This window comes from Aspergillus puulaauensis, chromosome 2 (assembly GCF_016861865.1).
Source record: "Aspergillus puulaauensis MK2 DNA, chromosome 2, nearly complete sequence".
Taxonomy (NCBI): Eukaryota; Fungi; Ascomycota; class Eurotiomycetes; order Eurotiales; family Aspergillaceae; genus Aspergillus; species Aspergillus puulaauensis.
This window is the reverse complement of record NC_054858.1, coordinates 2,717,517-2,741,877: the sequence shown is the minus strand read 5'-3', so window position 1 is coordinate 2,741,877 and position 24,361 is coordinate 2,717,517. Positions and strand designations below refer to the sequence as shown.

At 50.8% G+C, this 24,361-nt stretch overlaps 9 protein-coding genes across 9 annotated transcripts; 3 read left to right on the top strand and 6 right to left on the bottom strand.

Annotated features, from left to right (window-relative positions):
- Window positions 1-207: 207 nt before the first annotated feature.
- On the bottom strand, window positions 208-1,281 carry APUU_21115S (putative haloacid dehalogenase-like hydrolase; the record flags this gene model as incomplete). Its single annotated transcript, XM_041699832.1, has 5 exons — window positions 208-438; window positions 502-664; window positions 741-950; window positions 1,003-1,035; window positions 1,100-1,281. The coding sequence occupies 5 exons, from the start codon at window positions 1,279-1,281 to the stop codon at window positions 208-210; spliced, it is 819 nt and encodes a 272-aa protein (XP_041552877.1).
- A 367-nt stretch (window positions 1,282-1,648) lies between these two features.
- Window positions 1,649-2,632, top strand: APUU_21114A (uncharacterized protein; the record flags this gene model as incomplete). Its single annotated transcript, XM_041699831.1, has 1 exon — window positions 1,649-2,632. The coding sequence occupies one exon, from the start codon at window positions 1,649-1,651 to the stop codon at window positions 2,630-2,632; it is 984 nt and encodes a 327-aa protein (XP_041552876.1).
- A 93-nt stretch (window positions 2,633-2,725) lies between these two features.
- On the bottom strand, window positions 2,726-3,894 carry APUU_21113S (putative metallo-beta-lactamase domain protein; the record flags this gene model as incomplete). Its single annotated transcript, XM_041699829.1, has 3 exons — window positions 2,726-2,920; window positions 2,973-3,657; window positions 3,764-3,894. 3 exons carry the CDS (start codon window positions 3,892-3,894, stop codon window positions 2,726-2,728), a joined length of 1,011 nt encoding a protein of 336 aa, XP_041552875.1.
- A 467-nt stretch (window positions 3,895-4,361) lies between these two features.
- APUU_21112S (uncharacterized protein) lies at window positions 4,362-9,309 on the bottom strand (the record flags this gene model as incomplete). Its single annotated transcript, XM_041699828.1, has 3 exons — window positions 4,362-4,517; window positions 4,576-5,994; window positions 6,049-9,309. The coding sequence occupies 3 exons, from the start codon at window positions 9,307-9,309 to the stop codon at window positions 4,362-4,364; spliced, it is 4,836 nt and encodes a 1,611-aa protein (XP_041552874.1).
- A 2,613-nt stretch (window positions 9,310-11,922) lies between these two features.
- has1 (ATP-dependent RNA helicase HAS1) lies at window positions 11,923-13,911 on the bottom strand (the record flags this gene model as incomplete). The annotated part of the gene is made up of 4 exons (XM_041699827.1): window positions 11,923-12,174; window positions 12,234-12,494; window positions 12,552-13,273; window positions 13,332-13,911. The coding sequence occupies 4 exons, from the start codon at window positions 13,909-13,911 to the stop codon at window positions 11,923-11,925; spliced, it is 1,815 nt and encodes a 604-aa protein (XP_041552873.1).
- Window positions 13,912-15,555: 1,644 nt separating this feature from the next.
- Window positions 15,556-15,891, bottom strand: APUU_21110S (uncharacterized protein; the record flags this gene model as incomplete). Its single annotated transcript, XM_041699826.1, has 1 exon — window positions 15,556-15,891. One exon carries the CDS (start codon window positions 15,889-15,891, stop codon window positions 15,556-15,558), a length of 336 nt encoding a protein of 111 aa, XP_041552872.1.
- A 2,089-nt stretch (window positions 15,892-17,980) lies between these two features.
- On the top strand, window positions 17,981-20,250 carry APUU_21109A (transient receptor potential ion channel family protein; the record flags this gene model as incomplete). Its single annotated transcript, XM_041699825.1, has 2 exons — window positions 17,981-18,359; window positions 18,422-20,250. The coding sequence occupies 2 exons, from the start codon at window positions 17,981-17,983 to the stop codon at window positions 20,248-20,250; spliced, it is 2,208 nt and encodes a 735-aa protein (XP_041552871.1).
- Window positions 20,251-21,119: 869 nt separating this feature from the next.
- On the bottom strand, window positions 21,120-21,963 carry APUU_21108S (putative U1 snRNP complex component Yhc1; the record flags this gene model as incomplete). The annotated part of the gene is made up of 4 exons (XM_041699824.1): window positions 21,120-21,490; window positions 21,556-21,624; window positions 21,710-21,838; window positions 21,897-21,963. The coding sequence occupies 4 exons, from the start codon at window positions 21,961-21,963 to the stop codon at window positions 21,120-21,122; spliced, it is 636 nt and encodes a 211-aa protein (XP_041552870.1).
- Window positions 21,964-23,710: 1,747 nt separating this feature from the next.
- APUU_21107A (uncharacterized protein) lies at window positions 23,711-24,022 on the top strand (the record flags this gene model as incomplete). The annotated part of the gene is made up of 1 exon (XM_041699823.1): window positions 23,711-24,022. One exon carries the CDS (start codon window positions 23,711-23,713, stop codon window positions 24,020-24,022), a length of 312 nt encoding a protein of 103 aa, XP_041552869.1.
- Between the last annotated feature and the right edge of the window lie 339 nt (window positions 24,023-24,361).

Here is a 24,361-nt window from a genome sequence, read left to right as displayed (position 1 = left end):
CAGGCCGGCGATTATATGCGTATTTCTGTACAGTATTTGTATTACATATCCGGACTATGGGCGGCTGATTGCGCCATGTAAGGGAATCACACAAAGGACGAAAGATATCCGAAATTCGAGGAAAGACTCTATGCTGTACAAGTTCTAATGTGTCGCCTGTATCATACCAAAACCCAACCTTGGATGTTGAAGACATATGTGCCAAGGTTAACTGCCTACCAGCTTAGGCTTGCCCGTTAGCGGAAGACTGCTCTGCTCCGCGCGGGTTCTATGCCCGACGAACCCATTCTCCAGGATGTCAATGAGTTCATGCAGATTCTCAATAACCAGGTCTGTGTGCATATGCTCTCTCAAGTGGCCGTTATGGTCGTTGAGCAGCAAAACCGTTGCCGCGCCCGCGGTGTGGCCGGCAGTTATATCATCGACGCTGTCACCGACCTAGCACAAATCAATTATCGGTCGATGATGAAGAGACAGGGGGAGTTAAGGAAGGGTAGCTACCATGATTAAATCCTCACCCCCATTATCCAGGCCCCACTCAGTCGCAATATGCAAGATCCCTGCAGGGTCAGGTTTGGGCAACAACCCAGGCGTCTCCCTGGTAATGATAGGCAGGAAGATATGCTCTGGGAGATGGTTCTGGAGTAGATTCATGACAGGCATTCTAAGTGTCTGTTAATCTCTATCCAGGTTCCATAATTGGTTGAAAAAACATAGGAATAAGAGGGGAAATAACATACTCAAAATTTCTCGTACACAGAGCCCGCTTGATACCCTTATCCCGTAGATACTCCATCAACTCTACCAGTCCAGGCTGGGGCTCTTGGTGCTGCATTGCTTCGCGCTCAATAGCCTTGATCTTGTTACTGGCCTCGAGCTGCTCTTCAGCTGTGGGGAGGCTACGGACGTGATGTAGAATGTCGACTGATTTACTGATGCCCAATGCTGCACTGGTGAGTCTTAGCCGTCTTTGTCTCTATCTCGGCATGGGTGGTTGCATACCGCATCTCGCCGAACATGTAGTTTTGCGGAAGACTGAAATGGTTAGCACTTGATTAATCCGGGTTTATATTTCGAGGATGTAGAGTGATAGACCCACCATAATGTACCGTCAACGTCGAATACAATGCCTTTTAATTGAGGTGCCTTAGTTGGCTCACAGTTGGCTGGGTTGAGCGGGGCAAACCGTCGTTGGCGAAGCTCGTAGTCTTGGAGAGATGACATCGCAAGACGTTGCTTAACACGGGATGAAAGGACGTTGAATGTGGGGGTTACTCGCATTAGTAGATACAGATGACGAGGGAGAAGAAGAAGTTGAGGATGGTGGGGGATGAGTTGAGGTCCTCGGGTGGAGATGATGGGGAGGATCCGGCACATCGTTCGTTGATCTCAACTACATCTACAGCACTTGCATCAGTCATTTCAGATCATCATAGCTATCGCCATTCTTTAATGACCATGCCAGTCCGGTTACTATTAGTCGCAGTATTGACTATTGAGACACAAGGATTTGCCCCGCCCCTTCCTTATCGACTATTCTCAACACCGAGGCAGTTTCCTTCCTTATAACTTCTGTTTACTCTCCCTTCACATCGCGGGATGGAGTCCCCTAATGGCCTCCGAGTCATAGCACATCTTCATCTTGACCATGCCCGATCCCCCAAACCAAAGCTTCCGCTTGCTCTCCGAGTCGGAGCTAAACCGAGATGACCCCTACGACTTCGAACTACACAAGGAACCCGTGGCTCGAAACGTCAATGTTGCAAACGCCTTTTCTCTTATGAAAGCAGCCATCGAGCTCAAAGTCTTACAAGCAACGAAACTTATCCTGCATATTTCTCGTACCAGTTCATTGTCAGTCTCGGACCAGAAATCCACTATCCGTCGTGCCATGGACCGCAGGGAACGGCGCATCGCTGACATTGTTGACACCATGATAAATGATGACTTTGAGGAGGGTGTCTGCGAGATTGCGTCGCAGCTTCACATTCCACCTCAGACTTTGCCTCAGCGCATTCGATCCCCGTCTGAAATATTAGAGGCGCTCGAGACCGCGGAAGAAGCGCCCCGTGAGGACGAGCTAGTCCTGCAAGGACCGTCGTTGCTTGCTTCATCTGTGGGAATACATAATTCCAACTATTTGGTCAATGAAGATGCAACAGACTTAGAAGAGCTAGATGAGAACGTGCGAAACGGAGTAGAGGGTGTGGATGGTCAAGGAACGAGAGAGCCTAGTGATTTATCTTCGTCTATCCCAACGCCTGGCAGTGGTTCGGTCTACTCTTCGCTGGAGAGAAGCTTATCAGCAAGCAATGTACATTCTGTCGCGCCTGGTCCCCGGCAGTGCAAGATTGTCTCGGCAGCTCAATACACCAAGATTGTCTCGGAGAGAGAGCCGCAGTTCAGCGACGTCAGCCAGCCATATTCGATCGACTCCTTGGTTGCAGATAGTGCTCGGATCGATCGTTCTGCGCTCGAGATGAACACGTATCGTCAATTAAAGTCTGCCGATAGTTTCCCGGGGGAGTTTCCCATTAGCGAAGGGCTGGAATACAGTTCGCTGGCGACGGCAAAGCATCATTCGCGCATGCCTTCAATAAGGACGTCGGTGCGCCCGTTTTCTGACCTGTAGCTCTGTCTCGCGTGGATCATCATTACCAGTCTTATTGGAGTTATGATTCTTCAAAGCCTTCATTCTGTACACCACCAACTTTAGCACACTGCATCAAAGACATTCTTCCTGATGAATAGCATGATCCAAGTAGCCCATTGCCTTGACAGATATCTGAGCGCTATCCAGAAGACGCTTTCTGCTGTCGGTGTCTGTGTCCATCCCGATAAAAGCGCCCCGGGTGATATCAAACTCCGTGTGCTTGATGGCCTTCCAGATGCCATGTACATCATCAGCAGAAAGCGGAATCTACCAAGTTAACACCTCAATATGTAAAGTAAAGTTTGGGAAGGAGACATACCATATTCGGATATGACCACATAAACGTAAAAGATGCCGTCCCAGGCGGACGGTCAACCCAGTACCTCGCGCTCGGCACAACCGCAATCGTATCAGCGATTAACAGCGTCTTCAAGGACTTCCACCACAACACCGTACTGCCAGGGAAATGACCACCCGTTTTTATAGCCACAATATCAGCCCTCCCATCATCGCCGCCATAAACCCCCTGGGGAGAGAAAGACAGTGAGCTTTCCCCAAAAAGCACCTGCGCCTCTCCCCTCCTAACAGCCCACTCCTTATCTTCAGCAGAAAGATACACCGGACACTTGAAGAGATCCGCCCAATCCACGTGCGTCGTAAAATAGTGCGGATGCGATATAACTATCGCATCGATCCCACCAAGCCTCTTGATCTCGGACACGGTTTCGTCGTCAATATATGTGATGCAGTCCCAGAGGATATTGAATGTAGTTTTCCCATCAGATTCTTTCCCCCTTGCTTTACTCCCCGGGGGTGGTGGTGGTGGTGGTGGTAGTGGCGTCTGCACGTCCATGCGACACAGATAGGCCCGTTGCCCAATCGCGACTCTCGGTTCCGTGTGGATGGCGATCAACCGGTCACCGAGGATGGGGTCTGGAGTGAAGATGTTTTTGTAGGACGGGTCTTTTGAGTTGCGTAGTTCGGTGAGGGTTGTCCAGGCTTGTCTGGTTTGGTAGTAAGTAATCCCAGGATCAGCGCTTTGTTTGAGGGTGGCGCTTTGGGGTGCGATGGGATGGATATTCAGGTCCAGTCCTGGATGTTTGTACTTACCCTGTTGGGGGGACGTATTGTCTGGGATCGTCGCAGATCTTGCATGAGGGGAGGTTTTCTTGGGTCGGGGTTGAGAATTGTGTGCCGCAGGTGGAGCAGATGAGGAGGTCGAGGGGGTTGTTGGGTGGCATTTTGATGGATGTCTGTACTCCGTAGGCAGGAGGTGAAACGAGGAAGAATGATGTTCTGATTGAAGTTTTACGATACGATGGTTTATATCTCCGCATTATATAACTACAGTAGAAGCTACCCCGCATCAATGATCAAAAGTGGGGGGATCCATGGATACGTAGAGTATGTAGCTCCGTGGGAGGCAAAAGTGTTGTAGATATTTGTACGCAGTTCTTTTTTCGTTACACATATGACCACAGGCATAAAATATGCAGCAGAGAAGGGAATCGCTAGGTACATTATCGAAGGATAAAAAAGGTACATCTTCGTCAGCCGCCGTGGGAAAATGTATATGAAGGGGGGGCAGGCATAGTTTTGGCAATAAATATGCAAGACGCCAGCCATGAAACCTGAAACCAAGAAAAAAGGAACTGTTCATGAAATCGTGATATTAAAAGAAACACGAGTGTCAAACCCGCGTTATTACTTAGTAGTCGTGCTCGTCATCAACTTGCTCAGGGCTGTCGCGGTAGTTTCGCCTTCTCCTGTTGGGGCTGTTGTATTGGCTGTTTGAGTTCAGAGGACGAGGCCCAGTCGGCTTTCGGGTGGGCGGCGTGTTGTGTGGAGACTGCATAGCAGAGCTCTATACATTCAATTGGTTAGCAATGTCATATTGGTAAAAGAGTATTTGAATAACCTACCCGTGAAGCAACGCGGTCCGCATATGACTGTTCTTCGCCTTCCTTGATCTTAGGCGGTCTCTCTGGGAATAGAGGCCCATCGTCCTTGAGCTTTGGTGGTCGTGGAGGTCCCTGTCGCGAGGATCGCCCGCTGGTTTCTGAGTAGCCCGCGTCAGAGATGGGAGAGAGGCGGCTTCCACCGCTGGATCGTCGGTTCCCATTGAGGGCGGAGAAGCTTGGGTTTGATCCCCACTGATCTGAGTGATTGCCGGATGTCCCATAGATTTGTGCCTGCGACTCTAGCTGGGTCTGGTATCGACCAGTGGGTCCCTGGCGTGGCTGAGGGTGCTGCAAGTCCAGGCTACCACGGTGTGCTCGATACTTGGGGGCCTCGGAGACTTGAGATGGAACCAACGGTGAGGGTGGTCGGTTTTCCTGCTGAGGCGACCCTTCGTCGAGGGTGTAGTTTGAGCGGATTCTGTCATCACCTTGAGGGTCGTAGTAATTGGGCGACTTGTAAACATTATGCTCAAGGTCGGATCCGGAACGCGATGTATCGAAGGACACACGCTCTTTACGACCAGGTTGCATGCTGTTGCGGATGTTGTCTCCCATGGATGACGCTGTGGTCCTTGACCAGCGAGAGATCTTAGGGAAGAAGGACGAGCTACTAGACTTGTGTTTTCGGGACTTCTCGTTCGTCTTCGGCGTCGTCTCATTGCTGTGGCTCAGGCCTCCTGAGGCAACTGCTGCCCGTGGAGGAGTCGAGAGTGGCGCAGACCCGGCTCTCTCCCTTTGCGTATCCGTAGTCTCTTGCAAGGGCAGCTGCGGGCTCAAGAAATCCCCACGTTCGTCAGCCTCTTCATCTTCGTCCGCCTCCGGAACTGTGCTGACGCGAGTGTTGATGCCCCTCTGCGTTCCACGAGGTTCAGCAGCAGCTCGAGAGGAGTTGGAAAGGAACCCAGAGTGATCACCAGGAGAAGACGTGCCGGCATGTCCCTCAGGCTCGTAGCCGTCAAGATCAACGCTGGCTGGGCCTCGGTTTCCGCTCCGTAGCATGTCAGTTTGGCTAGTTCGCAGAGAATCCATCTCATCAAGAAGCTGTTCCAGCATCTCCTCGATTCTTGTCAGGTCGTTGCCCGACTTAAGACTAAGCCCCTTCAGCGCACGCTTGAACACGTTCTTTCGCTTCGCTTCCCCATCATCCATGGATGCCTGACGGGCGCTCCTATTACCATTAATCGGTAGCGGACGCGGCCCGCCAATGGCTTTGTATGTCCGTTCGTGCTGTCGCTCGTTGGCATCTTGCAGCATACCATCCTGCTGGGAAATGAACTTCTTCATCTCCTCGAACGAATTACGCATTTCAGCGGCACTTCGGACCAGAGTCACCAGGATCTCTGTGTCTCGAGCATTTCGCTGAGCATCGCGAACTGTGAGCTGTATGGAAGTTAGATAAATTGTTTTCTTCAAAACAAGCGCAGAAAAACTTACGTGGTCCATGAGTGCAACGATATCTTTGGACTGAATTCTTTCGATTCCGCGTCCTGTTGCACTGTCATACAAAGGCGATCCAACTCCATGGGAGTAACCGCTGAAGTGTCGCTGATGTGATGGTCCAAAGGAATCATCGGCGCCCGGAGGGCTATCAAACAAGCCGAGACCGTTAGTATCAATTCCGCCGAACCCCTTTGTCCCTGGTTCAGGGCTTGGGGAAATGGGGTTGGCTGCTGACACGTATCCTTCATCCTTAGCCCCAGGCGGCGTGCTGAACACACCCCCATTTGCGTACTGCTGGTCCTGGTAGGCGTCGGCACCGTAATCATCCTCAGGGTAGTAATCAGGGTCGTGGTCGGCTTCTCTAGCAGAAGCATAGGCGAGACCAGCGCCTGCAGCAGCGGCAACAGGGCTAGAGCCGTCAAAAAGGGGCGACTGACCGCGGTTCGTCGGCTCGTATGGCCAAGAACTGTCTTGAGGGACACCCCCAATAGGGCCTTGTATAATGGATGGATTTGTGTTTATTTCGGATTCGGCTTCGGGGCTTAGATCACGGTCTTCGGGAAGAGGACTTGAGCTTTCAACGTGCTGGTCCGGATGCAATTTTACCGGGTCGTTTAAGTCATCCAGTGACTGTGTGACGCTTTGGGGCGGGGAAGTGACGCCCATGCGCCTGGGGAAGGATGTTGCATCTGGACTCGAAGCATCCATTCGTTGTTTTAGGGGGCTTCCCTGGCGAGAAGTTTGAGCTGGGTCGTTTAGTTGTCCTAAGGACCTCGTGCTACCAGAATCGTTCTGTACATAGGTGTTTGAGCGCGACTGGCTTGCTCCAGATTGGTTGGATTTGGTATCCAAGATTGAGGGATCAAGAACTGAAGCCACAGCTGACTCGACGGCTGTCGGGTGAATAAACTTAGGGTTTACAGCGACACCTTCGCCAACTGGGCGGCCCTGGTTTGCTTTTTCAATGAAATCACTTTCACTGCCGTCGGTGTAATTGGCCATGTTCCGAGGCTCAATGCTTGCGGTTTCCGCGAGAGAGTGTCGATAGTCATCCCCTTCTTCGTCTGACTCTTCTTGCCAATGACGCTCTCTGGGTGACTGTGGAGATCGCACAGAGGAACCCTCGTAACCAAGCTCCACACCGGTTCCCTTCTGGTTTCTGTAGATTTCTTCCTGGCTCTCGGTGAAACCGGCTGGGCGTTGGGACCGTGCAAGGCTCGTACTAGGAGCAGATGAGAGGGATTCGATAGAGAGTCTCGGCTCCATATCCCTCTCGTCTCCGGAATACTCCTGTGGAACATGTTGCGTTGAATCTTGACGGACATGGGATTCACTCTGGTTGCTGGCCACACTCTGGATGGGACTGAGAGCGCGCCTGGCGTTGAGATGGTCACCATAGCCGAGCTCACGATGGTCGGAGTGCGTGTCCAAGAGATTGGCGGCGGCGGCAGCAGCAATAGTGCCAGCCGCGCCTTCGATAGAGGGCGAATGGCTCCATTCGCGGCCCTGGTCGGAGAAACTGTGAACAGATATGTTATGACTGGACATATTGCTGTGCTTGAGCCCCAAGTCATTTCGCGAACCTGGATGTTCAGGTTCTACTGTTTGATCTGAGAGGATCGAGTCTCTTGTCATGAGATCCGATTCAAGTGCACTGCGGAAGGGCATTGGAGCGACATTATGTTTTTGAAACACGAGTTCGGTCTCATTGATGTTCTTGGGTTCGCTGTCTTTTTGGCTCTCGTATTTGTCGATGCTCGAACGCGAGTCATGGTGCTTGAGGTTGTTCGCGGTTAGACGGCTGCCGACAATACCAGCTTTCTCGGCATCTCGCAGACCTTTGCTTCTGTGCCGGCGTACCATGTCCTGGTCGCTCGGCTCTGGTCGAAGGCCTTTGATGTAACTTGTGTCCGAAGTCATCTCACTATCTCGGCTAGCCCTGCGGCCTTTTTGGGACGAAACAGAGTCATCTGCAAGAACAATGCCTTCATCTCTGCTGTCTCTGTTGAGGACAACCTTGGGCTTCCGAACGTTTGGCGCACTTGCATGTTTGGAAAGCCGCCTCATCAGACCACCCTCGCGGGATTCAGAGCTTGCCGGAGAGTATGAATTGCTCAAATCGCGTTCGAATTTTGATGTGTTGGTGATCACCTTCTGGTCCTTCTTCAGCTCCTTAAGTTCTGGTAAAATCAACCTCCGGATGGCATCTTCGACGGTTTCAAGGAGTTTCGGATTGTTCAAGGAAGACTTAGATGTGTTGGCGCGGAAGTCATATGGACCGCCAGAGCGGCGATTTGATGAAACGCCGGAAGCACTGAGCAAGCTAGACTCGGGGCTCGCCATATCGTCTTCTTTGTTTTTACTTCGACGGCGCGATGGCTTCGATTCTCTTTCCTGGTAGTCGGCGGCGATGCCTCGATTTTTATCCGACCGGCGTTTGTTCGAGGCGTCGCGAGAGTAGTTGCTAACCTTTTCCGCGGCGCGTTGAGCAATCCTCTCCGTGCTCAAACTGCGGCTTCTTTGGCGACTTGGAGTTTTGAGAAAATCCTTGGGATCAGCCTCGGGCTCGGGTTCTTCAAGCGCCCTTTCCAGGCTTTGACTGCGCTTTCGTCGTGGAGCTGGGCCAGAAGATGGAGCTTCGAGCATGCTATCCGCAGGCATCGAAGAGATGTCGGATGCTGGCAGGTACCTGCGAGTTGAAAGCTCACTTCCTTGATCACGATTCATAAGCTCAATCTCCACCGGGCCGGAATTCTGATTTTCGTCTGCCGAAGAGGTATAGCTCAGATCATCGCCAGCAGCCTCGCCACCTGACTTTTGCTTTGATGGAGAACCTAGGGAAATGCGACGGGAATATGATGGTTTTCGGTTTCCAGCGGAGTCGGTGATGTGGACACTTGGTTCCTTGGACTTCTTCGCGAACGACGAGGGAGTGACTCGGACGCGGACACTAGGACGGGAAACTATACTAGTACCACCAGAACCCTTCCCACCCTCGAAGTACTCGATGAGTAGGGAGGTCTGGGAGTGATGCGCTGAGCGAGACAGTTTGGTGTCCTCACCGCGGGAGCGGTGCTTCCGTCGGGTGGGAATTATGACGGGACTCCCGTCGTCGGGAATCGAATAACTTGTCTTGTCTGTGCGGCGAGATAAGTCAGTTCCCAAATCTGTGCCTGTGACGCTGCCACCACTGGTGTCGACAATGGATGATTCTGTAGGGGCTGGCAGAAGCGGTCTTCGGGTGCTGACGCCCATGACGGGAGGGAAAAGTGGGAGGAGAGGTATTCTTTTAGTATGTTTTCCTTCAGGCAGCCGAGCAGCTCATGGTCTGCCGACCTTTCCCTTTCCGAAACTCTGGTATTCTCTCTTCATCCAAAGTGAGGGGGTATAGAGTAACTATGCAACAGTTGGGCAACGGAACGGGTAGGAATTGGGGTCGGGCTAAGGAAAGGAGCAGGGATAGGGAAGTACGGGGGAGACCTGAGCCCCGACGTTAACGGATGAAGTGTTAACACAGATCGAATAGATCGATGTGTAGGCTTCAAGACAAGGAAGGGTTGGTCAGGGCGCGAGTGACGGAGAGAGAGAGGCGGGGGTGTGGGGAGGTAAGGAATGTGAGGCTGAGGCTGTCAGGTGTAAGGAAGAAGGAAAGAAAAGTCAAGCGTACCAGCGCAGGCGAATTAACGAGGGAGGGATGGAATGAAGGAGGAACAACAGCTGATCAGTCAAGGAGGGATGAAACTGGACGATGGGCTGGATGGGCGGATGGAGGAAATGGAGCTTGCTGGCTGTTGTTGGACGGAGGAGGGAGAGAGAGTTCAGCCGCTCATAATCCCAACAGCAACATCCAAGCAAGAGAAAAGCCGCACTGCACAGGGCGAAGAAAGGGTATAACTGGCAGGTGGCGAGAAAATGGAAACAGAATTGAATGCAAATAAAGCACGAGGAGGTCGAGGAACGATGGAGACGAGGAGAAGAGAAAAGGAATCGAGCGGGAGCGAAAAAGAGAAGGCTGGGAGGCGCAAAAAGATCGTTCGACCGACCAACAATCGAGCGATACGCCGAGCTAGCAGATGGCGAGGATTAATTCCAGCGGAAGCTCCGATCCTGATTGACCGAAAATTCAACCTTGAATGGGTTTCTTCTTCGCGAAAAGCAAAACGTAGTCTCCGTTAAAATCGGCGGCCAGCCATTGAATTCTATACTTGCAACTCCGAGTGTGCATACTCGCCTTCACATGGGCGCCATCGAGACGTTTATCTAGCAGGAATAAATAGCGACGGGCCTTCCTTCGGGTCCATAACAATAACACAGCTATAACTCTTCAGCCTGACTCAATCGCAGACTATTAAGTTAGTTACCACGCAAGGCGACGGTCCATGCTTCTTACGTGGGTAAGTAGCAGCCTCTTAGTCGCCTCCGGCCTGGACTGCATACGTACCGTGGCCACCGTCGGATGACTCCCTTCTCTGTCAGTATCGAAAGCGAAGCCGATTTGGGTACCATCTTCGAGATCCGATCTCTTTCTCGTGCTTGTATCTTTGTCCTACTGTTTATCTATGGTACCAAGTGGTATTCGGAAGTAGTTGGCAACGGTCCTCGGGAGCCCATCCCCAGCCATTTTTCTAATCTACCGAGTGATGTAAGGAGATGGACCATCTTTCCCCTCGAGCCAGGGAAAACCAGACCTGGGTAGACTATACCGTGACCCAAGTTTACTTCTTCTTTGTACCCAAGTCGATCTTATCCGAGCGCCCTCCCGCAAATAGTGAAACCCGAGAACAGTGCCGTCAGTACTCCGTACAAGACATCTGTACTGAAACACCCACAGCGATCGTCAAGACTCAGGTCACACATGTACACATAGACACCGGGTCCCATACCCGACATCAAGAAAGAAAAAATATTCCGTCCAGTGTGCCATGGCAGGTGTCTGTCTGTCCAGCACGACTAAGCTGCATCAGATGAAGCCCACTGACCGCGGGTCTCCCGGACGACCATCGATTGGCGATCCTGCTGCCAACTCATCCGTCACATCACACCCATCCTCATTCCTTTTGCCATTCTGTCCACTTGGGGCTGGTGATTGGGCAGGGGTCTTCCTGGCTGCATCCATGGGTTGGTTATCACACACGAGGCCGCAAGTATGGAGTAAGTCATGAATGCAAACGAAACCAAGCCTGATTGATCCGCTAGGAGGCGGGAGTTGAGGTTGAAGTGAAGTGAAGTGAAGTAAAGTGGGAGTCGGTGTCCAGCCACCGAGGTTGATCGGACCAGCCACGCTCCTTCAACTTGCAACTATTTACTCGAAGAACCGTGGAACCGACCCTGACGAGTAGTTCCTGGTTCTGGTTCCGCACACTGTATTTTCAGGGCGAACCTCAACTTCAAACTCCAAATAATTAATTAGACGCACAAGCCAGGTATGTTCACTTTAGGTTATCGTCTGGAATGGGGGCTCGATCCGATCTCCCATTCTCCCCATACGTACGTACCATGCTTTACTTTATTTAAGCTTCTCCCTTCGCAACGCCCTTGCGTCCTCGCGTTTTCTTCAGGTTTCATCGTGGAACAATCGAACCAGCTTTATTTATCAATTTTTTTTTTTTTTTTTTTTTTTTTTTACAACGTTACTCAGCCGGCTGTTCTGGCTCATTTTCTCCCCGGTAAACTTAGACAGGGCCAGTTTTTGAAGTAATTAAAAAACTTTTGGATAATAAATAAATATATGAAATCCAACACCACGGCATTGTATAGCGAAGCTATGTAAAACAAAACAAGCACAGTTAACTCCGAACCTTATGCTAATCACAAAGCATACCTAGGTAAAAAGACGTATGTACTCTTCACTTTTCAAAACTGACAGAATTAATCATCCTCATGCTTCCTCTTGAACTTCAAACCGCCCTTTGGCTGGCTGCCGTAATTGCGTCGTCCCTGCTGCTGCTGCTTCTTGTCTCGGCTGAGACTCGCCCCAAGCTGGATATCGATACGAGGAGGCGCATTGAAACCGAAGCCCTTGGCCACCTTGACAAGATCCAGCTTGTGTACGTCGAAGACGGAGCGTAACGAGTGCGACGCATAAGCTTGGATGTAAGAACGGTAACCTTCTTTGGCGGACTAGAGGGGAGTGAGTTAGTCGCATATTATCATACACTGAGCATAAGTTGCTGGCTTACCTTGTTGAGGTAGTAGTTTTGACTAATCAGCTTCTCGAGTTGAGACTGCACGTTGACAATCTTCTTAGCCGGGAAATCAAACTCCACAACTGGCACTCGCGCTTCCTTGAGATACTTCAGGAACCCGACTTCGGACGGCTGCAGGAACATCAAGCTGCGGCCCTTGCCGTCGGCACCACGCGCGGTACGTCCGACTCTGTGAATGTAGTCGCGGGTGTCATCCGGAGGATCGAACTGGATGATCCAGTCAACGGCAGGAATCTAGAATCATGTTAGACGGCTGTTAAAAAAAGAATTCTGTTGACAGAGAAAACATACATCTAAGCCTCTTGCAGCAACATCTGTGCAGATGAGGACTCCCTGCTTGGCGTTGCAGAATTCGAAGAAAGTGTTGGTACGCTTTTGCTGTTTCTGCTTTCCATGAAGATCCAGAACCGGCAGGTCGATGTAGTTGAGAAGTTCGGCGTGGTACTTCACACAGTTGCAGCTAGAGAAGAAAACAATGATCTTCTTCTTGAGGTTACGCTTCAGGAATGAAAAAAGCAGTAAAAACCGCTTGTCAGCCTCACAGATAACGTATCCCTGTTCCAGACCCTCTACCGTACTATGCTCCTTTCTGTGGTCCACGTTGATGTACAGAGGTCCAGGTCGGAGCGATATCCGCGCCAAATCCTCAACCTTGGTGGTCTGTGTGGCAGAAAACAGCATAGTCTGTCTATCTTCGGAGGGAAGGACCTTGATAATCTGGCGCATCTCGTCCTCGAAACCGACTTCCAGAATTCGGTCCGCCTCGTCGATAACAAGGGTCTTCAGGTTCTTGAACACAAAGCCGGGGGTATTTTGTAAGTGATCCAGTAAACGACCGGGCGTCGCAATGAGTAAGTTAACACCCTTGGTGAGCTTCTCCGCCTCCGCGCGTCGGTTCGCACCTCCAATGACAATACCATACGTTTGGCTGTGTCCCGCCAGGAGTTCTCTGGCCACGCCGAAAATTTGAAGTGCCAGCTCACGGGTCGGGGACACCACAAGAACACCGGTACCTATCCGAAACAAGCCAAGTTAGGAGTTGTACTTGTAACATGGGAATCACAAACATACCATTTCTAGGCTTGAATCGCAACGCACTGAGCATCTCAATAGCGGGAATCAAGAAAGCCAATGTCTTCCCTGATCCAGTCTTCGCAGCACCGAGAACATCACGGCCTGCAAGAAGCGGAGGAATCGTACGCTGCTGGATCTCCGTCATCGTCTCAAATCCCATATCCTTGATAGCCTGAAGTGTCTTCTCGGAGAGATTCAACTCCGTGAACTTCTTGGGACCACCATCCGGCTGCGGCAAGCTGACCGCATCCATGGAAGGTAGTTCGGGCGCCTTCTCCCCTTCTCCCTCGGACTCATCTTCAGCGCCCTTCTCCTCGGAAGCAGCATCCTGCTCCTGCTCCTCCTCTTCACTCCCACTCTCCTCCCCGCTAGGCGAATGGCTCACTTTCCGCTTCTTGAGAGCCTCTTCCTTCACGACCTTCTTAGCAAGCTTAAGGTTCTTGTCCTTTGTCGACTTAGTCTTGACCTTAGTCTCTGCTCCATTTTCGCCATTTTCGGTCGCGCGAGCGTTTGAACCGTGCTTTCTCTTGCGCTTCTTTGTGATATCTTTTGCGGTATCCACGACGGGGGCCGGCATCTTGGCTGCAGGATTCTTCTATTTGTGAAGTCGTCCTTGAGCACTTTGTTGGTGGAGATTTCTTGATTGGCGAACCTGCGGGAACTTGAATTTTTTGCTACGGCGCTTTTGCTTTTTTTTTCTTCCGTCTCCGCATCACGTGATGATAAGCGATAAGGTTCTTGCCATAGTGCCTCAGGCAGATATGGTATATGTACTAAACAACTGGGCCGATGAAAATATCGATATCCAATACGGAGAAAATTTTGAGTCTGTGGGCGGGTTGAGTTGCTCGTCATATTAAATTTGCAAGGTTGGTTTTGGTTCTTTTGGGTTCACTCCTACCGGATGCCCTTAGTCAACACAATGGAAGCGTCTGAATCTTATCAAATTGGTATACTGTGTGTAAAAAGATTTAATACTAGTAAATCAATTGCCACGGTACACTGTATTTAGTGATAGAAAGTAGGAATTGGCTCAATGATGGTTTGAAAAAAGAGTTATTCTGAAGCTTTCCCACGACTGGCAAAGCATGGTTTGAAGGATGTCAACGTAGCTTGGTCTCGTGAAGGAGTCAACAATACGCCGTACATGGTTAGCTAGCATACCGAGGCTTATCAACTTACTACTCTTGTATCTAGCTGTTTCAAATACCGCTCTTCCAACCTTATAAGCTTACTAACTCACCGACCAATAAGTATACAACAGCTCTAGCAGGATGGTGGCTAGGTATACAAGCACTCTCGACTCCTCGAGTGTAGACTGCCCCGAGTGCATAAAGCCGCTCAAAAATGCGACACCTGATTCAAGTCAACGGCTCTTGGGTTAATGATCTGACACAGGGATACTTGAGGGTTTTCGTTTGTCCTTCCTACCTTGTTGCGTGGATGTCAAAATGTCGCAGCTTGCTGGAACGAAGGGTCTCGTTTCACTTGCATCCTTGGCTTCCTTCCTGGGACCTTTGGCGAGCATCTCTTGCAATTAACAGGGACCGAGATGATATCATAATGCAAGCAGGGGAATTGTGGGGTCCCAGCTGTCTGACCGAAGGCATTGAGTCCACGCCGCGCGGGTGCCCAGGTGGGCGCCGCTATGTGGTAGTACGGAGTACGTACGTAGATACACTCGTTGATCGGCCCTGTTGATCTACAGCATGATGAAGATGAACACGCCGTGAGTGTTGATCTGCATGGCGTCTTCTTGACCTTGCTGACTTCCCGAAGCCACCGACACTTCAGAGGCCACTGGCGGCGTCAGCGATTGCGTCCCCCCCCGAACCCTGAGACTTCAATAAGAATCATGGCTTATGTTCAAGCCTCAAGTTTTAAGAGCATGATCTGCAGTGTTTCTCAAACTCGTGTAGATCCAAATACGTATTCCTGTCATCTGCCCCACTGTAATCCCCACCATGCCGTCACCCTGACCCTGGCAGAGCAGAATTGGGACTGGGGGACTTGGGAGTTGGGATGCAAGTGAACAAAAGTTGAGAACAAATACCAGTGCATTATGGGGCAGGCGCGATGGTTGCAAGGAAGAGTGTTTCTCGCACCGGCCACCTGTGGGATGGTGGTGATAATGGAGTCTACCCCAGATAAAGTAGTTGGTGGCACGTGCCATGCCAATTTTCACGATTTCAGCGGCAGAGGTTGGGAACAGAGTATCCTGTTAGAATGGCTGCTGCCTGTTGCTATTATTGATGTCCGATACTGAGAAAGCGCGGCGAGAAACAGGAGTATAAGTCTTCCAGAGCCGGGCCTGGGAAATCCCACTAACACACAAGTAGCGGCCCATATTCCGTGTCTTTTGGGGGGGGGCGGGGATTGTGGACTTAGGAAGCTCTGAATCAAATTGAAGAGCAGGTGGAAGTTCGTAGGCGCTGAATGCTCGAGACATTTGTCTGCTTTCAGCATTCAAAGCTTGTGGCCAAGGATCCAGTGTCCCAGTAAATCCAGGTCGTTCGATAAGTGTACTTGTGATTGTCCAGCACGAGCAGAAATACATATGTAGTCAAGGCGACGGCGCCATCAAGCCATACCTTCTGGCTCGCGGCAGCTCTGTCATTGTAGACTCTAAAGAGTGAAAGATATCTGTCATCTGAAGATCTCATTTCATATCAGATGCACCATCGACCGATATTCGCTGTCACATCCAAACTCCACGTGCAGCGTGTGACGCGGCCAAAGACAGCAGAACAATGAAGTTTGGCATTCATGAAGCTCGAGTCCACAATTGGATGTCAGTGTTACCAGTGGCGTTTCTTTGAATAATTAATCTCGCGCCTGCTTCTAGATTTGTCCCGGGAAATTAGATTGCTAGTCTTGAGAAAGAGCTCTGGCGTTGTCGTACTCGTTCCTGGTGGTAAAGGAGGGGGCTGTGCAATATGGGGCAAACGAACAGTAATCCCCTCGCACCAGACTCGGCGCTAAGAATGAGGCCAAAGGCGAGAAATGTTCACTCCATTGGATATCTTGTCCAAAGGTCGACCAGGGTGCGAATTTTGAGGATGTAAAATGGCTTGAGATTTTGTATCCGGTGATCAAAGCAGTTCTTGATGAGACCGCAGGTGATATTTCAAGGGCGAGACCGCTCTGTTGGTATTCGCACAGTTTGAGGCAAGGTTTCAACCGCAGGGGCCGTTAGTTTTTTAGCCTCTGTTTGACAGCAAATTATTTATTAATAGCAATTGAATCCTGCTCGAGATTTGGAAATAGGCAGAAGAATAACCATGGGACTGGAGATGACTTTATGGAAGACTTCAAAGTGCGATATGGAACTAGGCTTGGCAAGAGGGTTCTCCACGAAAGGAAGCTGGGCGCTAAAGAGTTTGAAGTCTGATCAGCGATCTGCTGGATGGCATCAGCAGTCCAACTGCTTGTCGCAATCGCTTGGCCGTTACGTTGTCACGTTAATTATGAAGGAATTCACATTGACTATCAGTGGGAAGTGGAACAAATCAAAAGTTGAATCTGTGGGTTAAGCGCATGGGAATCACCCGCCATTGGGCCTGGAACTGAGATCCCCTGAGGACGCGCGTGCACAATTCGGTGTTCGCTGGCCGCCAGCACGAAGAGAGAAGACGGAAGGCTCAAGAACTGGTGGCCGACAACAAGAAGTCAAGACTCTTGGATCATTTCGCCTCCATTCAGTAGAAACTGGCGGTGTTCGCTGCACCCTGCAACTTCTCCAGCAGTGCTTGACGTAGGACAGCGTTGGAGCGTCAACCTCGAGACCGTCTTCGATCGAATAAGAATAGTAACTGGAGTTTGCATCCTTGATTGGCCATCCACACTTTTCGCCGCTTTTTCAGGCCCCATCGTCCCATTTCACCTGCCTGCCCGTGCTGAGTCAGCCTATCCCCATTTCGCATTCCAGCGAGTTTCAGGGCATTCCCGCCCGTCTCTCCTCCAACCGCGACGAGATCCCCTGAAGAAGAACCATCACTGCCACGCCGGGTCTCGACATTCCATCCTCCGTCATCTCTTTCTCTTCTTTCTCCCCTCTTTTTCTCGACCCTTTCTGCCTCCCTCTTCGTCTCCGTCCTCAAACTCACGCCTGTCCGTCAGCCCGTCCGCCCTTGACACTTCAAGATCGGAGTACCCGGCCAGGAGACGCTCATCCGTCCAACCTCTCCCTCTTCGGCAATACTGGGTGTCGCCGCCACGCTCGCTTTTCTCACGCCTCCAACCACTCAACTTTCGTTGCATACAGTTCACTTCTCTCAACTTTCGCTAGTCTTCACTATTGACACCTAGTTCATTTCACCCACCTGGTGCTTCGCTCTTTCCAACCAACGGTCCATGACGTTGTGAATATCGCAACGGCGGCTTTTTGCAATAATTTTTAAATCAGTACCACCAACATTCGGACCGGAGACTTCTTCTCGCGTCTTGACTGAGGCCCACTTCTCCTACAACCATCGAGAGCTGGTTTCCAACGCCTTCCGCATCCGGCGCCGCCAAGTTCACCTTCTAATCACAATACCACCTTGGATCCTCCTACTATTTTGCATTGTTGCGACAAGGTCCCCTTTATCAACCTGCGTCCTCGTTCGTAATTTGCGCTAGTGGCCGGAACTCACAAAATCGCCAAAATGCGGACGATATCACTTTTACTATGTTTTCTGGTCGCCCTGCTTCAGAGCCCTCTCGTCTCCGCTGTGAGGCTCATTGAATCCAAGGCCCTTACCCTCTGCCAAGACAGCAACAATTTTACAGCTACCTATTTCAACGTCAGATACACGCCCGACAATGGCTCACTTGTGGTCGGATTCGATGGAGTTTCCGCCATTTCTGGTTTTGTGGAGGCCACAATCGTCCTTGACGCCTACGGATATACTGCTTTGGAGAAGACATTTAACCCTTGCGATTATTCTCCGGAACTCAAAGGTCTCTGTCCCATGAACACTGGTGAAATGAACATCACGGACGCTCCCTTGCAAGTTGGGACTGATCTCGTCGATCAGATTCCAGGTGCGTTTTCCCAACCACGGTCTTAGAAAATTGGAAGAATGCAACTAACTTTATAACCATAGGCATTGCATTCACTGTTCCTGATCTTGATGCAACCGTCCGCATCTACATAAATTCCACCAAGACACACGAGAGTATTGCCTGTCTAGAGGCTAGTCTTTCGAATGGTAAAACCGTCTATCAAAAGGGCGTCGGATGGACTACTGCCATCATCGCCGGTCTGGGTTTGACTGCTTCTGCTATCACCTCCGGCCTCGGGCACTCGAACACTGCTGCTCATGTTGCGGCGAATGCTCTTTCCCTCTTTAACTTCTACCAATCGCAAGCAATGATTGGTATGACTTCTATCCACTTGCCACCCATTGTCCAATCTTGGACTCAAAATTTCCAATGGAGTATGGGTGTCATTCGGGTCGGGTTTCTTCAAGATATTTGTACCTGGTACCAACGGTCTACGGGAGGAACTGCCGCAACACTTCTCTCCGAGCTCTCGACCACTTCGGTTCAAGTCCTTAAGAAGCGAACTCTTGATACTGCGGCTGGTATAGTGGGAAGATCCGTGGGGGCCCTTGCCAAAAGAGACGGGTCGCAAAAGGCCACTTCTGAAACCCAAGAAGTACGTGGAATTGAGCGTGTCGGGTTCGTCGCTGGAATTGAAGCAACCAACATCTTTTTGACGGGTTTCATCTTCTTCGTCGTCTTCGTGGCTCTGGTTATGCTTCTCGTCGTCTGCTTCAAGGGGGTATGCGAACTTCTTGCTAAGCACGGAAAGATGCAGAGTGACAAATTCCAAGACTTCCGCAACGGATGGAGAGTCGTTACACGTGGTATTCTCTTCCGATTAACCTTGATCGGTTTCCCCCAAATGTGCATCCTTTGCCTATGGGAATTCACCCGGAACGATTCGCCTGCCGAAATTGTGCTCGCTGTGATAATGCTCGTGTCTCTCCTTGCAACTTTAGGTTGGGCTTCGTTCAAAGTCATCAGCCTGGCGAAGCGGTCGATCGCATTGCATAAGAATCCGGCTTACATCCTTTACTCCGACCCGACTTGCTTGAATAAGTGGGGGTTCCTTTATGTGCAATACCGAGCCACTGCGTACTACTTCGTCATTCCCGTCCTCGGCTATCTATTTGTGAAGGGTATGTTCATCGGGCTCGCTCAGCCAGCTCCCGTGGTTCAAACCGTCGCCTATGTTATCCTCGAAGCTGCCATGTTGATTGCAGTCAGCGTTCTCCGGCCGTGGATGGACAAGAAAACCAACATCTATAACATCTCTATCGCCGCGGTTCAATTCCTGAATGCTATCTTTCTCCTCTTCTTTTCCAACGTTTTCAACCAGCCAGGTCTGGTTACTGGAGTCATGGGTGTTGTCTTCTTTGTGATCAATGCCGTTGCTGCCCTGGTACTCTTGATTCTGGTGCTCATTGCCTCGATCTATGCTATGGTTTCTAAGAACCCTGACACACGCTATCAGCCCATGAGGGACGACCGAGGTTCATTCATCAAATCACAAACGCAGCTGACCACCGAATTGGATGCGCTGGGTGCTACCGCTCGTGGTGATATGAAGACCACCAACTACAAGGCTAACAATCCTTTTGACGATGACAATGGCTCATTCTCCAGCGGCAATGGCGCCAGCGTTAGCCGCCAGAACCTTGAACCGAATCACACCGCAACGGCTGGTCAGCCCCCGCATTCCCCTGTTGACCCATCGCTTCCGTTGTTCCCTAGCGACAACAGCGGGCGAGGCCCTGGTGGCGCTGATCACATCCAACGGTCACAATCGCCGATCCCTCGAAGCTTTACTTCCTCACCGTTCCAGAACGGATACCGAACACAGAACAACCAAAGCCCATGGCAAAGAGGGGCTGGTTATGAACACTAAAAGAGTTTGCTTTCTGTGCTTTCTCCAATTTTCCACTTTGCTATGATTGCTTGATTAGCTTTGCTTAAGAGATGAAGTTATGGCCGAGTACGGGAAGGGACTGACCGCTCGACCCGTGCTTTATTCCTTCTTGTAACCAATGGTACTTGGTGCCTTTTTTTTTGAAATTTTCATTGTCCGTTGCTATTTGATATTGCCCGCCTTGCGTATCCTGTGATATACTGAACTTTCCTTTTCCTCTCACTCCCTCCTACCACCTCACCAGGTTTTCCTTGTCCTTTTTTCTTTTCTTTTCTACTTTTCTTGCTCATTATTTATATACTCGGCGTTCTGAAGCATTGGATCTGGAGAGCAGGACTTTGGGTTTGTGGACTGCTATATTTCGCCGCAGGGTACTATCCGATGCCCCTGTCTTGCTTTTGTTACTAATTATGGAAGACTACCATAATCATATTACTACGTCTATCGGGACGTTTAACTTCAATCTTTTTTTGCTCTTCCCCACATAATGAATAGGTACCGCAACGTACTGTCGTAATTAAATTACAGGCGGTGTTGTAAATATTTTGGTGCAGGTTACAAAGACTTCTAGGAAGTAGGAAGCAGCCAAGTATTCACGTGGTCTCAAATAAACCAGTCAACTCAGGTTACTCGGGCCATACTTGAGTAGTGTATTATGCAATGCCGTTTCTAGCTTTTCGAACCGTCACTAGAACAGACAAACAAATCATGAAATGGAAGGAAGCGAAAGAAACCCCATTATACGCCGCAAAAAGCACAAAGCGAGATCCATGATCCATAGGTCTGAAGAAAAACGTACAGTAAGTAGCAGGAGAAAATAGTACAACATAACGAAATATCAGATCATATCACCTCTGATCCCCCAGCCCAGGCGGCGGTCCAGGAACCGCCCCTGGTGGCATCCCAGGCTGGGGTGCAAACCCTTCAGCTCCTCCTCCCGGTGGTCCGGCAACTCCAGGGCCCGGGCTGGGACTAAACCCGGCAGGGCCTTGGCCTGGTGCACCAGGCATGGATGGGAAGCCTGGCGCGCCGCCGCCCTGGAAGTTCGGAGGGATGGGAGGAAAGCCGCCTGGCGGGGGAGGGAATTGGCCCGGGGGTGGGACGGAGCCAGGAGGTCCCATGTTGGGCATGTTAGGAAGCGGTGGGAGGCCTCCTGGACCGGGCGCACCAGAAGCTGGGGGGAAGGGAGGAGGGAAAGGGAGACCTCGTCCTCCAGGGGCTAGTGTTCGTGGATGTTAGTTTGTGTGAAGTGGGAGGTGGGGTGAATGGATGCAAGAGACGTACGAGGTGGCATGCCAGGAGCGCCGCCTGGACCGGGAGGAGGAATACCAAATGGTGGAGGGGGTAATTGACCTGTAAGCCAAGATATGTTAGCTCTTTCTTCGTGGCGCACGTACAAGATAGGAAGGGACGAGATGTAGGCATCAGAGGTGCGCACCCGGGAATCCGAAGGGAGGCGGATAAGCGCCCGGAGGAACCATTGCGGGATTAGGGACAGCTTGTCCTTCAGCGGCGTATGAAGATGTGATCGAGTCGATAACCGATTGCGCTTTTTCTTGTCCGATTTCTGCAATCATGAGTTAGGTGGTGTTGCAGTCTACCATGGATGTGGAAGGTGGTCCTACGTTGGTAATATTCCACAACGTTCCTCAAATGGTTTCGCCCAGAGTTATGCGCCTTGCGCACACTCATTGAGTCGTGCGTCAAGTAGACATCGCAATAGTCGCCTATATATCGAACATAGAATTAGTAAATGGTGGGCTTGCGGGTTTCAGATCAAATAGAGCGGAGAACCGCGTCGCGACGAATACGTTTGGTGATAGTAAAGGCTCACGCAGAAGGTAACCTACAGAAGAGTACATCGGAGGTTAGCAGAAGAACAACGTCCTGGGGGGGAAAGGGTCACTTATATTTCGGCATCGTGGACCTTTTGAGCGCTGTAGCTGCACTCGTCGTCTGGGAGTAATCTAGCTCGGGCTAAAGGCGTAGAATGGAATTAACCCGTAAGATAATCCTTGGAGCTTCAGTATACTGAGCCGATAATGGTGGACAGATCCTGTCTATTGTCTAGCGGTGTCGAACTACCGCATGGAAAGATGTTGATGAAGATATTCGATGCGGTTTGCTATCTCAGGGCGGTCAGCTGCGGCAGAATAGCTAATTTCTGCCTCAGGCGTTAAGGCGTCAGTCACTATATCGAAGGAATTCATTTTCAGCCACGTTGTGATTTACATTATTTCATCTATACGGAAAGTTGTTAGATCTTCGGACGTGGCCGCCACGGGTCCCTCCTTGCCCAAGTTATGAACGCCCATCGTATATCTCGAACCCTAACCGGCTTACGTAGCGTATCATTTATATACTTGAGGTCTTCCTGGAGAAGTAAACCCATTGCGGTGAAACCAATGATTGGGGTGGATTGCAAAACTGGGTCTTGAATGAACGGGGCCTGAGTTCGAAGTATTCTGGCTACTTCGTGGCCGTCTGGAGTACATCCAAGGCCCCTTATCTACCGTCCGAGGGTCAGATATATTAATGAGGGACGGAGTATAGTAGGGAAAAGGTCAGCTCACTTTGATGAAGATCAGGTGCGGCCTTGGGTTGTTTCGGTCGGCAATGTATGTAAGGGTATCACGACCGTTGGTGAAGCCGGTGACTGTACAGTTGAGTCCCCGGAGTACCTTGGCTGTGAGGCGGATAGTAGGATTACTATACTTGTCTTAGTTCGACCCCGGGCCAAGCAGGTAGATAGTGGTCAGAGCGGATGGCTAACTTATTATCGACAACTAGACCGTGTCTGGTATATGCTCCGCCTACATTATATGGCATTCTGGACGACGACTGTTATGTAGGAGGGATGGGGAGAAGTCTGTTGGAAATAAGACCCATTGGTTAGTTGAGGCTTAGCATCTCTCAGCAGGATTGACATGGCAGAGTAAGCCATATCAGAGCAGGTTCATCTTTCTACTACAGTTCTATCATACAAATCCAACCCGCTGATACTCCGACTTAGTGACAAACGGCAGTGGTAGATTGTCACTGTCAAGTGAATGAGGGGTAAACTTGGCTCTTCAAGACTCAGGACATGGCCGCTAGCCAGGAACCCAACTCCCAAGGTTCAAACCCCAAGAGGTACAATTGCGGGCAGGTAGATCCGACGGCCGGGAGGAAAGCAGGAGAGCACCTGCATCTGGACGAGAGGGGCATGAAGAATTGGAGATGGCGAAACTGTTCTCCCTGTACACCGTACGTCATGGTGAGGGATTTCTGGGGCAAAAATCCGGGGAAAGGGACTGGATTCGAGTCATTCCTCGGTCACAGCTCGGCAGTTGACCTGCATTCCAGAAGGGCTCGTGGCTCAGCCTCATGACTTTCGACTCTCGAGTATCTTCACCGTTCTTGCTGAGTCCGAGCTCTCCCAATTTCTGATTTCCTACGAATGAACCATCATCAGTCATCACCGACACCAAAACGGCAAGACGCGGCCCCATCTTCCTTGATGAGTGGAGATGAAGAATTTTCAGGCGAATCCACTCTTGGCCGCGAGCTTCCTCTTGCGGACGCACTGAGACAGTCGAGCGCAGCCCAGCCCTGCAGTGGCAGATCTGGGGTAATTATCCCTGCACTGCGCGATGCATCTCTGATCTCATCATCCCAGCCGGCGACCTCACAGGCTAACAGGGTGTATCCATTACTTAAAATGCCGCAGTCTGGACTCTACTCGCATCTTCCACGCTCAAGCTCGGCCTGATGCCTGGTGGCCGATGCAGCAACATGGGAATGATGATCAACTGAGGGGACCTTGCTAAGCGAATCGGTGAGGAAACCATTCAAGGAACAAGCAACGATCTCGCCATCGGTCCTCAATAGGGAATAATCACGTCCTTGCCTCATGGAAACAGCTCATTCTTCGAAATCCCCTCAGCTGATGGCGCCAAATGGCGATGCCAATGCTAATGCGCTGTGCTGAAAGAGAATCTGCTGGCGATGATGCAATTGTGCTTGACAGTCTTACTCGATCATGCGGGGGTGAAAATTTTCCCTCGAGTCGCTTTGTTGCCCGGCGGCAAGCGGTTGTAGACGGCTAGCC